The 16,397-nt window shown below is 47.5% G+C and overlaps 1 protein-coding gene across 4 annotated transcripts in view; it reads right to left on the bottom strand.

Annotated features, from left to right (window-relative positions):
- Nucleotides 1-16,397, bottom strand: part of ANKRD11 (ankyrin repeat domain 11) — a 456,185-nt gene that overhangs the window by 314,811 nt on the left and 124,977 nt on the right. For all 4 annotated transcript variants that reach the window (XM_033940962.1, XM_033940964.1, XM_033940960.1 and 1 more), the window contains one exon: nucleotides 6,566-6,704. In XM_033940962.1, the coding sequence (XP_033796853.1) occupies nucleotides 6,566-6,704 (139 nt within the window). The remainder of the gene's footprint in view (nucleotides 1-6,565; nucleotides 6,705-16,397) is intronic.

Here is a 16,397-nt window from a genome sequence, read left to right as displayed (position 1 = left end):
GATCTATTTGTGATCCCCTTCTTAATCATTCCTAGCATTCTGTTTGCCCTTTTCGCCGCCACCGCATATTGCGCAGATGACTTCATTGACTTGTCTACCAGTACTCCCAAGTCTCTTTCCTGGGGGGGTCTCTCAGAGTACTACACCGGACATCCTGTATTCGTGTATAAGATTTTTGTTACCAACATGCATCACCCTACACTTATCCACGTTAAACCTCATTTGCCATGTTGCGGTCCATTTCTCAAGCGTGTTTATGTCACGTTTCAGGTCTTCGCAATCCTTCTGTGTCCTCACTATTCTGTATCGTCTGCAAATTAATTCACCTCGCTCGTCATACCAATTTACAGGTCGTTTATAAATATGTTGAAGAATACGGGTCCAAGCACCGAAACCTGCAGCACTCCACTCGTAATGCTTTTCCAGTCCGAGTATTGTCCATTTATCCCCACTCTGTTTCCTATCCGCCAACCAGTTTATAGTCCATATGAGTATTTCACCCTCGATTCCATGGTTCGCAATTTTTCGAAGTACTCCTTCATGCAGGACCTTGTTGAACGCCTTCTGAAAATCCAGATATACAATGTCGAACAGGTCACCCTTGTCTATCTGCCTGTTTACTCTCTCGAAGAAGTGCAGTAAGTTTGTCAAGCAAGATCTTCCTTTGCTGAAGCTATGCTGGCTGGTCCTCATCAGATTGTGTCCGTCAAGGTGATCAATGATGCGGTCCTTTATCAGCACCTCTACCATCTTTCCCAGTACCGAAGTCAGACTCACCAGTCTATAGCTTCTGGATCTCCCCTCGAACCTTCATGGCCACCTCGATGGAATCATCGAAGAACTCATGACCCACACACGGGAGATTGGCAAGTCAATCCTGTAGATTTGGATCCATATCCACAATCCGGAGCCAAGTGAGGCGGCGCATGGCGATCGCAAAGGCTGTAACTCTCTAGGACAATTCAAAGGCGTCGTAAGAGGCCTGAAACATATACAGGCAGAGTTGGGAGAGGGTCTCCTCAAGGAAACAAAACTCCTGACGCCGAGGCTCTGGTACGACCTCCCGGAACGAGCGGAGGCAGGGGGGTGGGTCAGTATAATCAAGGGGGTGGGTCCTTAGAGTGGGCAGACTTGATGGGCTATGGCCCTTTTCTGCCGTCATTTTCTATGATTCTATGTAGGGCATCTATACAGAACAGGAGGTAGGATGTGAAGATGAAATTGTAGTTAAGGACGTGGTTCGCCATCATCGAATTCTGATAAAGGCAGCGACCAAATTTGTCCATCGTATGGCCCTCCCTGTCAGGGGGGACGGCAGCGTAAACCTTCAAGGGGTTAGACTTCTTCAAAGAAGACTCAACCACCAAGGATTGGTGTGAAAGCTGAGCACTTTCAAATCCTTTAACCGGGATAGTCTGGTACCGGGACTCCAACTTGGAGGGAATAGCCGTGAAAGCATATGGTGTCTCCAGGTTCCGGAGAAACGTCTGCTGGAAAACCTGATGCAATGGAAGGCGAAGCACCTCACGAGGCATATTGTCAACTCCCATTTCCGCCAGGTATTCCTGGGTAAAGCGGGAGTCGGACTGAAGATCTAAGTTCAAAGCTCTGCCCATGTCAGAGATGAAACGAGAAAAGGAGGAGGTACGAGAAGATTCATCCTCCCGGGGAGACTCCGACTGAGACCGGGGTGCGGCCGAAAAAGAGGGAGATATTTCCCTGGAATAGTAAGCCGGAGCCTTAGAGTCCCGTGAATGGGAGACGGAAAAGGATCGACTAAGTCATCTAGGAGGCGTTGAGGAACGGACCCGTGCAAGATGGACAGGGGAAGACCCCCGAGTCCGAGGAAACCGCTGGTGAAGCCTCAGAGAAGAGGGGGTATAGGAAAATTCCCCAACCGGCTTCGAAGTAGGCCCTTTAGAAGCCGGCAATCGCCTCGATGGGGAACATACACTATAGTCCAATTCGAGGACAAGCGTGTGTGTAGATGGTCTCGAGGTCAGAGACCTGCCCCGACAGGGTGAGGAAGACCGGGGCCTTTTAGAAGAGGAAAGCCTCGCCGCAGAAGCTGGGGAAAAATGGGCCTCCGGCCTGGAGCCCCGAAAAGTCATCAGGGGAGGAAGATTCGCTCGAGGAAACCCGACGAATCTTACGGGTGAGGCCTCGAGAGACGAGGGGACGCTCAGGCTGATCAGATCGCGACTGGGTCAAGACCGAGGTCAAAGGCGTCGAAGTCGGGACTAGCTGGCTCACCACCGAGGAAATCTGCGTGGTAATGATAGCCTTAAGTATGTCCTCGAACATAGGCACCAAGACCAAAGGTAAGTGGGTCGGAGATACAGCAGTGCGCTCCTTCGGGGGTGACCTAGAGGAAGAGTATTCCCTACGTGAAGAAGCACGCTTAGATAGATGTCTCAAAGATACCGACAAGGCGGCGCTGACATGAGGCTCCGAGGTAGGCTGCTTTGCCGGCACACCTGAGGAGAGAAGAGGAGACTTACCCGAGGCCGGAGCAACAGGAGGGACCGAGGCCGGAGCCTTCGAGTCCGACGGGGACTTGGAGGCCGAGGCGCCCAATGAGGGTGTCGAGGCTGAGCTCGAGGCCAATCCCGCAGGATCCATGGGGCCGAAGAGTTGGAGAATCTTGGCCACCCTTCGACGAAGAGCCCACGGTTGTAAAGTTGCACAACAGGGACACGACTCAGCGTGGTGCTCTGCACCCAAGCACTCCACACACCAACGATGAGGATCAGTGATGGAGATAACCCAATTGCACTTAGTACAGTTTTTAAATCCGGAACTAGGCCGGGACATAAGAAAAAGACGGCCGCGGCCCCACAAGGCCAGGCGGCCAGAGGAAGACCGGGAACCCGGTCAAAAATATACGAACTTAAAAAAATGAAAATAAAGGAAACTAAAGACACGAACATAGCAACTCAACAGAAACTAACCAAACAAGCCGCGATTCAAGAGGGACAACGAGATCGCGCGAAGCAAGGGAGCAGTGCTTTTGGCTCCACGGAAAACAGAGAACTGAGGACATGCTGAAGAGACGCATGCCTAGGCAGGGCGGGAGGGGCACGTGTGCATGCGCGGGCCAATCGCAAGCCTGAAGGTCTTTGAGCAAGTCTGCTTGCGAAAACGTTTGCTAGGGGGCTCTGTCGGTGACGTCACCCACATGTAGAGAATATGCTGCCTGCTTGTCCTGAGATATAGATTTTGCGCCTCGGTGACTGTGTCCTTAAAAAGGGACCATGCTTACTCTGGCGTTTTTACAGTGCTTATCCTCTTCTTAATCTTCTTCCCCACCATGATTCTCATTCCTTCGTAATTTCCTTTTCGGAAGTTCAATGCCATGGCCGTCATTCTGGATCAATGTTTTGCCCCTGTGTCCAGGATGAAGTGGGCCTCCTGCACTGCCTTAGGGCACACACCTATCTTCTGATGTGGTATCTGCCATCATGTTTCTATGGTCTATGTTTAATTTTAGAAAGGCAAATAAAAACATGCTTGTCTATGTGCCTTCACAGACTAGGTGCCCTGTTGAAAAATGACCCTTACCTGACAAACAATACTTTTAACAAAAACTGCATTAAATTAGTTGAGCAAATTAAAAAAAAAAAAAAATAGAATTCCACATTCAGTTTTACCTACTTAAAAAAATTATGCAGGTCATCAATAACCAGTGCCTTCATATTAAGCCAAAAAGCAAGCAAAACTGTGATTCAAATGGCAGCTATCTCCAGGACTCTACTCTAAGCATTCTTCCACTTGTGCTCTATGAGAAATTTTAAATAATCTGCATCTGGTGTCTAGATTAGAAGTAAATTGGTTTCATAAATGCTGCTGTAATACTGCTTGATCCTAAAAGAATTCCCAGCAGCAATACAAAGAACATAAGATCTGCCATCTCAAGATCAGACCTTCGGTCCATCAAGTCCGGCGATCCGCACACGCGGAGGCCCAGCAAGGTGTACATCTGGCATAATTTTAGTCACCCATATCCCTCTATGCCTCTCGTAAGGAGATGTGCATCTAGTTTGCTTTTAAACCCTAGAACGGTGGATTCCGCAATAACCTCCTCTGGGAAAGCATTCCAAGTGTCCACACTCGTTGCGTGAAGCAAAACTTCCTGATATTTGTCCTGGACTTGTCCCCCCCTTAGCTTCAGTCCATGTCCTCTTGTCTGTGTCACATTGGACATTGTAAATAATTTTTTTTCCTGCTCTATTTTGTCGATTCCTTTCAGTATTTTGAAAGTCTCGATCATAATAATAATAAGAATAATATTCTTATATGGTTTTCTAAAATTGAAGTAGGATGAACAGCGCGTGAAAACGTTACTAAGCCAGTCGTTCCATTTGCCTGCCTGGAAGGCAAGAGTTCTGTCCAAGAATCTTTTGTAGTGGCAGGCTTTTATTGTCGGATAGGTGAACAGATGAATTCTTCGTGTGGGCCTAAGATAATTTGCTAGATTGACATGGGAAACCAGGTAAGTGTGGGCCAGACCAAATATTGATTTATAACATAGACAAGTGAACTTAAACAGGATTCGCGCCTCTAGGGGCAGCCAATGGAGTCTTTGATAGTAGGGGCTTATGTGTTCCCATTTTTTCAGCCTAAAGATCAGTCGAACTGCCGAATTTTGAATGACTATGAGTCTTAGAATGGTTTTTTTGAAGGAACCCAAGTAAATAATGTTGCAATAATCGAACAAGCTCAGGATGGAAGATTGAACCAGTAAGCGGAAGAATGGTGTATCAAAGTATTTTCTGATGGTTCTGAGTTTCCATAGAACCGAAAAGCATTTTTTAACTAGTAAGTCTGTGTGTGCATTTAGAGTGAGGTGGCGGTCTAAGGTGACTCCCAGGATTTTAATGGAGTGGTCAATAGGGAAGTCCTGACCATTCAAGGAGATCAAAGAGTCTTTGATTTTGTCGTTAGGGCTTGCCAGGAAAAATTTAGTTTTGTCGGTGTTGAGCTTCAATTTGAATTCGGTCATCCATCGTTCGATTTCGTTTAGAATGGATGATAAGATGAATCTTTGTCTTGGAGGTCAGAGAAGTAAGGGGAATAACAATGGTGATATCGTCAGCATAGATATAAAATTTAACCTTTAAGCTATGTAATAGGTTCCCCAATGAGGCAAGGTAGATGTTGAACAATATGGGGGATAGAGGAGAGCCCTGCGGGACTCCGCAAGAGTTAACTCAACTAAAGGATATTTTATTGTCACTGTAGACTTGATATGATCGTTTGCTCAGAAACCCCCAAAACCATTTTAATACGTTACCTGAAAGACCAATTGACTCCAGACAGGCAATCAGAATAGCATGGTCAACTAGATCGAAGGCACTACTTAGACCTAGTTGCAGGATAAGAGCACTTGTACCCTGGCTGAATATGGTATAGAGGAAGTCTAGAAGTGATACCTCGCAGTCTCCTTTTCTCAAGGGAGAACAATCCCAGTCTTTTAAGTCGTTCCTCGTATTCTAAGTTCTCCATACCTTTTATTAGCTTCGTTGCTCGTCTCTGCACCCTCTCCAGCAGTTTTATATCCTTCTTTAGGTTGGGAGACCAATGTTGGACAAAGTATTCCAAGTATGTTCTGACCATTGCTCTATAAAGCGGCATTATAACTTTCTCCGATCTATTCGCGATTCCTTTCTTTATCATGCCTAACATTCTATTTGCTTTCTTTGCTGCTGCCGCGCATTGTGCCAACAGTTTCAGGGTCCTATCTATCAGTACACTTTTCTTTTCTTGTTCGCTCTTATCCAGATTTGCACTTGACTCGTGTTCCTTGTTCTTTTTGCCTAAATGCATTAATTTGCACTTTTCCACATTAAACTTCATCTGCCATTTCTCTAACTGACACAAGTCACTCTGGAGTTCCTCGCTATCCTTCTGCGATCTGATTGTCCGGCATAGCTTTGTGTCTTCTGCAAACTTGATGATATCACTGGATGTTCCTTCTGCTAGGTCATTGATGAAAATTTTAAATATTAAATAAGATGGGCCCAAGTACCGAGCCCTGGGGCACACCGCTAGTCACTTTCTCCCAGTCTGAGAACTTCCCATTTATGCCCACTCTCTGCTTTCTGTTCTCCAGCCATTTGCCTATCCATCTTAGGCTATCTCCCTCTATTCCATGGCTTTGTAATTTCCTGAGAAGTCTTTCAACTACAAAATATGAAGCATATTTCTGGGAACTCATAGCTCAGGGGGACTCTAATAGTTTCACACTTCGTTTTTTTTATTTTTATGCAAGTTTTATAAAAAGAAAATCAAGTAATAACCTTGTACTGAAAGGGAGCCCCAAACAAGTAACATCAGAAGGAAAAACAATAATAACTAAGCTTCACAAATCCAAGGGACAAATGGATAATGGACACAGGGAAATTCATTGGGACATTTTTCATCAAGGTTGTTATTGACAGGCACTGATTCTAGCAACCCACCAATCACTTTCCTAGTAGCCAGAAAAGCAGACAACTGTGAAGGTATGAAGAAAACATATTTCTGAGGCTAGAATGTAAACACAAATTTCACACTTCTGTCTTACCAGTATCTGAGTCTTTCTGATCGCCATTTGTTCCAACAGTGAAAGGCAACTTTCTCTTTGTAGTTTTTTCTTTCACTTCTTTCCCTCCATCACTTTGTTCCAACTTGGGAGTCTTGTTTACAGAAACTTTATCTTTATCCTGCAACAAGCAGACAGGTGTCTTAAGGGTGAGCAGCAGTAATGACATAACTATAATTGTTCCTATTACCTCTTTATCAACTGAAACACTTCATTTTCTCTCATCTATTTTGGAAATAGTAGAACAATGGGCTAAAGCATTTTGATTAAAATTGAACTATAAAAAGGCAAATATCTTTCTGGGAAGCCCACTGGATAAAATTAAGGCAACTTCTTTGAAGTTAAAAGGAATGGATTATACTATTGATCCTGCACAAGGGGGAGAAAAAAATCCAACGTGGTCTGCAGTAAACAACAGCAAGCAGAAAACAACGAAAAAACTGCAGATTATGTACAAGATGCAGGCGTAGTTTATTAATAAATGCAGTAACAAATACAACCTAATGGGACAACTATGGACCCCTGAGGAAGGCGTGTTATCCAAAACACGGACCATGTCGGGTCCCTTGGTTGGCCATAAGGTTGTATATATCACTGCATTTATTAATAAACTACGCCTGCATCTTGTACATAATCTGCAGTTTTTTTCGTTGTTTCCAGTTTTTTTCGTTGTTTTCTTCTTATACTATTGATCCTACTATTAAAAGACTGGGAGCCATCTTAGATCGTGCTCTGTCATTTGATACTCAAGTAGTTGCTTTGAAACGCCGTACTATTAAATCGTATTTTGATTTCACCTCTTTCAGACTCTTGGTGCAGTCTTTGGTTTTGGCCCCAGTGTTCTCCCCAGAAATTTTTTCCAGCCGGGTGGCATGAAAAAGTAGCTGGGTGGGGCGGGACAGGGAAATTTGGTGGTGGGGAAAATTAAGGGCTCCTTTTACCAAGCTGCAATAGCGTTTTTAGCGCGTGCAGAATTGCCACGCTACACGGCTAGAACTAACCGTCTAGCATGTGCGGCAATTCTACGCGAGCTGAGTGCGCGATAAAACCGCTATCGCAGCTTAGTAAAAGGAGCCCTAAATGTGTACTATTTGTATTAGTTAATTATTATTAGTTATTTTCCAATGCGCAATATGACTGCCTTTCTTAAGGTTTGACACTTGTTCCATAATATATATATTAAATTTAAGAAGTATCCAATTCTAGAATAATTAGATATTTGCCCTCTTTCAAATGGTATAAAGCAGCGTCTCTCAAACTTTTTTAACTCCGGCACACCAAACGGAGCAAATATTTTTTGTGGCACACTAATGCAGCAAATGTTTTTTCATGGCTGGAAAAAATTTCTGGGGAGAACACTGATGCCCTAATTTTCAAGGTCCAATCACATCAAAGAATGATGCTTATCTGGGCAGTTGTATAATAAAAAGAATGGATAAGATAACATGAGAAGTGAAATTGTCATGAATCAGAGGGATACATACCCTGTAGGTCCTAAAAGCAGGCTTGTGGATTAGATATAAACTATGAAGGCAGTGGCATAACTAGCATATGTGACACCCGAGGCCCATCATTTTGTGACACCCCCCCCCATCTGTATGAAAATATGATTTTTAGTAACAATCCACACATCACACAAGAGTGTGCCTAGGAAAAGGCAGCATCTTACATATTGCAGTGAGTAGTACATCAATACACCCATTGTAAAACTAAACAAGCCAGACTAGTACAGATCAATCCTACACAGTCAATCCTAACTGAAAACCATGTCTTTCGAACACACCTTCGCCTAGTATGGAATATGTAATCACAAACTAACCCCTCTCCCTTTTACAAAACTGTAATGTGGTTTTTAGCTATGGTGGTAACAGTTCAGACTCTCTTAGAATTCTGAGCAATTACCACCATGGCCAGTGCTAAAAAAAACGCTCTACAGTTTTGTAAAAGGGGGGATAAAATAGAAAAACGTAGACAAAGGTTAAATTGAACTACCAAGAAGCTGGACTCTGTATACAATGCAACACCACAGAAACAGCGATGCATCTCCCCTAAAGCAAAAAAATAAATAAATATAATTTTTTTTCTACATTGTCTTCTCTGGTTTCTGCTTTCCTCATAGTCTTGTCACTCTCTTCCTTTCATCCACTGTCTACCCTCTCTCTGCCCCTTCTATATGGCATCTTCTCTCCTTGTATTCCCCTTCCATCTCTCCCTACAACCCTATTATTCTGGCATCCATCTTCTTCCCTTCCCTCCTTCAATGGTCTGGCATCTCTCTCCTCTTCTTCCCTTCCCTCTCCCACACCTCCATGGTCTGGCATTTCACTCTCTCCTCTCCCTTCCCCCCACTTCCAACAGCATCTGCCCCCTTTCTTTCCCTCCAACCCAATTCCATCCAGTATCCTTCCCCCTTATGTCTCTCTCTCCTTTCCCTGCATACCAATTCCATCAGCATCTGCCCCCTTTCTCTCCCTCCACCACCCTTCCTTACCACCCTGACCTCCTTTTTCTCCCTCCACCACCCTTCTATACTCCTCTCTCCCTCCAAACCAGCAAGGTCCCATGATGATTGCTTCTGTTGCCTCTGCCTCTGGAAGATGTAAGTGACGTTGGAGGGGGTGGGCCAGCAGACACAGGGAATTGCAGCAAGGTTCCGCAATTCCTGAGGCAGAGGCGGCAAATGCAGTCATCATGGGACCTTCCTGCACTTCAGTGCGGCTGCTGACTCTGCTTCAGAATAAGTACGGCAGCCGTGCTGAGGTGCAGGTGCCATTTAGAGCAGCTTGGAAGGTTCTGGATCCAGCCGGCTGTGTACCCCCCTAGGGCTGGCACCCGGGGCGGTCTGCCACTGTATGAGGGGACAAAAAATAATAGAAAGAATGGATAACTTGACCAATTTAGACATGTCATACAATTATAACCACAAAAATACGTCATAAAATGTAATTCTAAACTCAAAAGACTCCAGACGAAAAACATACTATAGAAAGGAAACCAGAAAAGACCAAACCCATAGTACTAAGATCCAAATGCTAAAATCGGACATGTCCATTATAAAGAGACGTGTGAATCACCTCTAATTATAACGAGTGAGTCTTTAAAATATGAGACGGTAACAGATAGCCAGACTTGGTGAACGGAAGTCACCCATCTGACAATCCCCCAGAAGCAAATGCAAAGACTACAACTGATACAAAATGCAGCAGTCAGGATGATCTTCGGGCTGAAGAAGTCCGATCACATAACCCCCTCCTACCGACTCCTACACTGGCTGCCGATGGAGGCGCGCACGAAATTCAAGCTAGGATGTCTATGCTTCAAGGTATTAAATGGTCTAGCCCCAAAATACATTACAGACCTCTTCTCATTCCCAACAAACAGACATGAAAGAAACACACACATGAAATTTGTCTCCCCACCGGCTAGAGGGTGCAAATATAAGAGACACCAATAACAACTGCTATCATATCAAGCAGCCATATGGGGTAAAGACCTAGAAAAACTAATTGCGCACACAAACAACTATGAAGAATTCAGGAAACACCTAAAAACTTACCTATTCTTGAAATACCTAGGTAACGAACCGGAACATCAACCCCCCTCGTAACATCACCACATACCTGAACTTGCAAACTGTTAACCCCAACCCCTCAATCACTAAATATGAATACTCTATGAACCTACGGAATATTTCTACTTCTGTGTAAACAACTTGGCACTTCCTGGCCTTGCAACACACAAACTAACGTTAACAATACTAATGTTATCAGATGTACATTGCTATACTCTTTTAGTCGTTGTACGAGATATACACTGCTATACTCTCTAATTCGCTGTATGTAAAACTTCTCTTGATTGTATTTACAGTTTCTTTTATTGTAAACCGCCTAGAAGTCGCAAGATTACTGGCGGTATATAAGAATAAAGTTATTATTATTATTATAAATACCGGAGCCAAAACCAGAGCACCGTGATGAAACTTGAATATGGATACCTTGCATTTCTTGGCGTTGAAGCCCAGCTGTCAGGTAGATGACCAACGTTCCAACAAAAACAGGTCCTGCGTCATACTATCGTGTAAATCGGAGCCGCTCACTATGTTAAATAGTTTGGCGTCATCGGCGAAAAGTGTTATTTTACCTTGAAGCCCCTGAGTCAGGTCCCCTATGAATAAGTTGAAAAGGAGCGGTACTCCACTTGTCACTTCTGACGTTTTAGAGAAGGTACCTTTAACCACCACACTCTGAAGTCTACCATTGGCTATTTTTTGGGCTTGTGAGCTACTTTTAAAATGACCAAGTCAAAGTGATCTACTAACAATAAAAATTTTTTTTAAAAAACACAAAGTACACTGTACGCAGAGAAAATGTTAATAATCATTCCTATTCCGGGGTTTTCTCAAAGAGGTCAAAGCAGATGACTCTATGCACTGTCACCTCACTAACAACCATACAAAAATAGACAAATATACCCCCTCCCTTTTTACTAAACCACGATAGCAGTTTGCTGCGCTGAATGCCCAGTGCTGCTCTTGACGCTCATAGACTCCCTGCGCTAAAAAACGCTATTGCGGTTTAGTAAAAGGGGACCATAGTGTAAAATATAGACAGCAGATATAAATTCAGACACATTTTGATCAGTAAATTTAAAATAAACTCATTTTTCCTACCTTATTGTCTGGTGATTTCATGAGTCTCTGGTTGCACTTTCTTCTTCTGACTCTGCATCCAATCTTTCTTCCCTTCTTTCAGCCTGTATGCTTCCTCTCCTCCTGACCTCATTCCCCTCCCCCCAACTTTTTCTTCCACTCTTCCCGCCCTTTCTTTCTTTCTCTCTTCATGTCCCCTTTCTTTTTTCTGTTTCTCTTCCTGCCCTCTTACTTTCTTTCTCCTTGCCCTCCCCCAAGCCACTGCCAATGTCACTGCCATCGGGGAACAGGCCCCAAAGCCGCTGGCCGCCGCCCCCCCCCCCCCCCAAGCTGTCCCTACTTCGGGCCGACCAGCATTCTTCACCCCGATGTCAATTCTGCCGTCGGAGAAGAAGGCTGGTCGTCCCAAGATCATAATCTATTGGGGGAAATGCTGCCGGGTTCTGCCTTCGCGGAAACTGAAAGTAGGCAGGACCCGGCAGCAAGAAGAGCAAATGGAAAGCTTCTCTGACCTGTCTCCCGCCTTAGCCCGTAGCGAATTTATGCTTCGGGGATCTAACATGTGCGTGCCGGCTTCCCTTCTCTTCCCTCCCCCCCCCCCCCGGACATAACTTCCGGTTTCGGAGGGAAGAGAAGAGAAGCTGGCACACACACGTTAAAGCCCCGGAGCATAAGTTTGCTACGGGCTAAGGTGAAATCTTCAAGCCGGCTTTTTTTTTTTTTTTTATGTTGAGCAGCAGCGGAGGCTGCAGAATTTAGCTGGGCGGTCATCTAAATTACCCGGGCGGACCGCCCAGCTGAAAGGCCCTAGGGAGAACACTGTTTGGGCCTACTAGATTATTGTAATATTGTGTATTTGGGTTCCTATAAGAAAACTATTAGGAAGATGAGAGTTGTCCAGAATACTGTGGTTTGTCTGATCTATAACTTGAAGCAATCTGAACATATAGTACAGTTACTTACCGTAACAGGTGTTATCCAGGGACAGCAGGCAGATATTCTTGACTGATGGGTGACGGCACCGACGGATCCCCGGTACGGAGAATTTTAGAGTGATTGCACTCTAAGAACTTGGAAAGTTCTAGCAGGCCGCACCGCGCACGCGCGAGTGCCTTCCCGCCAAACGGAGGCGCGCGGTCCCCAGTTAAGATAAGCCAGCTAAGAAGCCAACCCGGGGAGGTGGGTGGGACGCAAGAATATCTGCCTGCTGTCCCTGGATAACACCTGTTACGGTAAGTAACTGTGCTTTATCCCAGGACAAGCAGGCAGCATATTCTTGACTGATGAGTGACCTCCAAGCTAACAAAAAGAGGGATGGAGGGAAGGTTGGCCATTAGGAAAATAAATGTTGCAAAACAGACTGGCCGAAGTGTCCATCCCGTCTGGAGAAAGCATCCAGACAATAATGAGATGTAAAAGTATGAACTGAGGACCAAGTAGCAGCTTTGCAGATTTCCTCAATAGAAGTGGAACGGAAGAAAGCTACAGATGCTGCCATAGCTCGAACCCTATGGGCCGTGACAGAACCTTCCAGTGTCAGTCCGGATTGAGCATAACAGAATGAAATGCACGCTGCAAGCCAATTTGACAACGTACGTTTAGAAACAGGATGTCCCAATTTATTCGGATCTAAGGACAGAAAGAGTTGGGGAGTTGATCTATGGGGCTTAGTACGCTCTAAATAGTAAGCTAAAGCCCGTTTACAGTCCAAAGTATGTAAAGCCTGTTCTCCAGGATGAGAATGGGGTTTTGGAAAAAATACAGGCAGGACAATTGATTGGTTGAAATGGAATTCAGAGACAACCTTAGGGAGAAACTTTGGATGTGTACGCAGAACCACCTTGTCATGATGAAAGACTGTAAAAGGTGGATCAGCAACTAGTGCATGAACTCACTGACCCTCCTGGCAGAGGTAAGAGCAATAAGGAATACCACTTTCCAAGTGAGAAACTTGAAAGGAATTGTAGCCAAAGGTTCAAACGGAGGCCTCATTAAGGCGGAAAGAACCACATTGAGATCCCAGACTACAGGAGGGGGCTTAAGAGGTGGTTTCACATTGAAAAGACGCCGCATGAATCTGGAAACCAAAGGATGAGCTGAGAGAAGTTTCCCATGAACTGGCTCATGAAAGGCAGAAATAGCACTGAGGTGGACTCTGATGGAAGTAGACTTGAGACCAGAGTCAGACAAAGAAAGAAGATAATCTAACAAGGTCTCCACTGCAAGCGAAGTGGGATCATGATGATGAAGAAAACACCAGGAAGAGAACCGGGTCCACTTCTGTTGGTAGCATTGAAGAGTGGCCGGTTTCCTGGAAGCATCTAGAATAGAACGAACGGGCTGAGACAGAAGAGAATAAGCTGAGGTCAGCCCGAGAGATACCAAGCTGTCAGGTGCAGAGACTGGAGGTTGGGATGCAGAAGGGTCTGTTGAAGCTGAGTAAGCAGAGAAGGAAACAGCGGAAGAAGAATGGGCTCCCAGGAATTGAGTTGAAGTAGAAGGGAGAACCAATGTTGCCTGGGCCACCGTGGAGCGATGAGAATCATGGTGGCTTGTTCCCTCTTGAGCTTGAACAAGGTTCGTAACATGAGAGGTAGAGGAGGGAAAGCATACAGGAACAGATTGGACCAATCCAGGAGAAATGCATCCGCTGCCAGACGGTGAGGAGAGTAGAGTCTGGAGCAGAAGTGGGGCAGCTGATGATTGTGAGGAACTGCAAAGAGGTCGATCAGAGGAGTGCCCCATTGAACGAAAATAGACTGGAGAGTCAAAGGATCAAGAGTCCATTCGTGGGGTTAGAGAATTCTGCTGAGATTGTCTGCTAAGGAATTCTGCTCTCCCTGAATGAAGACAGCTTTCAGGAATAATTGGTGATCTATCGCCCAAGACCAAATCTTTTGGGCTTCCTGACACAAGAGGCGAGAGCCTGTCCCACCCTGTTTGTTGATGTAGTACATTGCAACTTGATTGTCTGTGCAAAGGAGTAGAACTTGAGGAAAGAGGAGATGTTGGAAAGCCTTGAGGGCATAAAACATCGCCCAGAGTTCCAGAAAATTGATGTGATGTTTCTTTTCCTGAGCCGTCCAAAGGCCCTGAGTTTGAAACTCGTTTCAAGTGAGCATAAGGGGAGGCGTCTGTGGTGATGACTAGTTGATGAGGAGGTAGATGGAACAGAAAACCTCTGGAGAGATTGGAAGATATCAACCACCATTGTAGAGATTGACAAAGAGATGATGTCACAAATACCGTATTTTCGCGGATATAACGCGCACCCGTGTAAAACGCGCACACGGGTATAGCGCGCAGAAATCACGATGACATGTACAAAAACTTTTGTATACCGCGCTCACGGGTATACCGCGCATGATGCCCGACGCTCCTTTCGCCCGCCCTGACTTTCCGTGTGCTGTCCCGACTCTCCGTTCACCCCCCCTGACTTCCGTGCACTGCCCTGACTTTCCGTGCGCTGTCCCGACTCTCACTTCACCCCCCCCTGACTTCCGTGCACTGCCCTGACTTTCCGTGCGCTGTCCCGACTCTCCGTTCACCCCCCTGACTTTCCGTGCACTGTCCTCCCTTGAAGTCCTGTCCCCCCTTGAAGGTCTGTCCCCATCCTGAAAGCCTGATGCCCCCCCCGACGTCCGATACATCCCCTCCCCCCGGCAGGACCACTCGCACCCTCACCCCGAAGGACCGCCGACTCCCCAACAATATCGGGCCAGGAGGGAGCCCAAACCCTCCTGGCCATGGCGACCCCCTAACCCCACCCCGCACTACATTACGGGCAGGAGGGATCCCAGGCCCTCCTGCCCTCGACGCAAACCCCCTCCCCCCAACGACCGCCCCCCCCCCAAGAACCTCCGCCCGTCCCCCAGCCGACCCGCGACCCCCCTGGCCGACCCCCACCCGCCTTCCCCGTACCTTTGTATAGTTGGGCCAGAAGGGAGCCCAAACCCTCCTGGCCACGGCGACCCCCTAACCCCACCCCGCACTACATTACGGGCAGGAGGGATCCCAGGCCCTCCTGCCCTCGACGCAAACCCCCCCCCCCCCCAACGACCGCCCCCCCCCCAAGAACCTCCGACCGCCCCCCCAGCCGACCCGCGACCCCCCTGGCCGACCCCCACGACCCCCCCACCCCCCTTCCCCGTACCTTTGGTAGTTGGCCGGACAGACGGGAGCCAAACCCGCCTGTCCGGCAGGCAGCCAACGAACGAATGAGGCCGGATTGGCCCATCCGTCCTAAAGCTCCGCCTACTGGTGGGGCCTAAGGCGCGTGGGCCAATCAGAATAGGCCCTGGAGCCTTAGGTCCCACCTGGGGGCGCGGCCTGAGACACATGGTCGGGTTGGGCCCATGTGCCTCAGGCCGCGCCCCCAGGTGGGATCTAAGGCTCCAGGGCCTATTCTGATTGGCCCACGCGCCTTAGGCCCCACCAGTAGGCGGAGCTTTAGGACGGATTGGCCAATCCGGCCTCATTCCTTCGTTGGCTGCCTGCCGGACAGGCGGGTTTGGCTCCCGTCTGTCCGGCCAGCTACCAAAGGTACGGGGAAGGGGGGTGGGGGGGTCGTGGGGGTCGGCCAGGGGGGTCGCGGGTCGGCTGGGGGGGCGGTCGGAGGTTCTTGGGGGGGGCGGTCGTTGGGGGGGGAGGGGGGTTTGCGTCGAGGGCAGGAGGGCCTGGGATCCCTCCTGCCCGTAATGTAGTGCGGGGTGGGGTTAGGGGGTCGCCGTGGCCAGGAGGGTTTGGGCTCCCTTCTTGCCCGATATTGTCGGGAAGTCGGCGGTCCTTCGGGGTGGGGGTGCGAGTGGTCCTGCCGGGGGGGGGGATGTATCGGACGTCGGGGAGTCGGCCGGGCAAGAGGGCTTGGGCTCCCTCTTGCTCCGATCGTGGATGCGGGTGCGGGTGGGAGCGCGTGCGAGCGGTCGTTCGGGGTGGGGGTGCGAGCGGTCCTGCTGGGGGGGTGAATCGGGCGTCGGGCGGGGTGGGAACTATGTTTAAAAACTTTTGTATACCGCGCTCAGGCATATAACGCGCGAGGGGTATGCGCGGTAGGTAAAAACGCGTATAACACGCGCGTTATATCCGCGAAAATACGGTATGTGTCGTGAGCAAGGATCCATCGCTTGGGACCACCGGGTAGCTAGGGTCCATTGAGGAGTGCGCAGG

Source organism: Geotrypetes seraphini, chromosome 4 (genome assembly GCF_902459505.1).
Source record: "Geotrypetes seraphini chromosome 4, aGeoSer1.1, whole genome shotgun sequence".
Lineage (NCBI taxonomy): Eukaryota > Metazoa > Chordata > Amphibia > Gymnophiona > Dermophiidae > Geotrypetes > Geotrypetes seraphini.
Note: the sequence above shows the minus strand (reverse complement) of the source record. Positions and strands in the feature narration are given on the sequence as shown.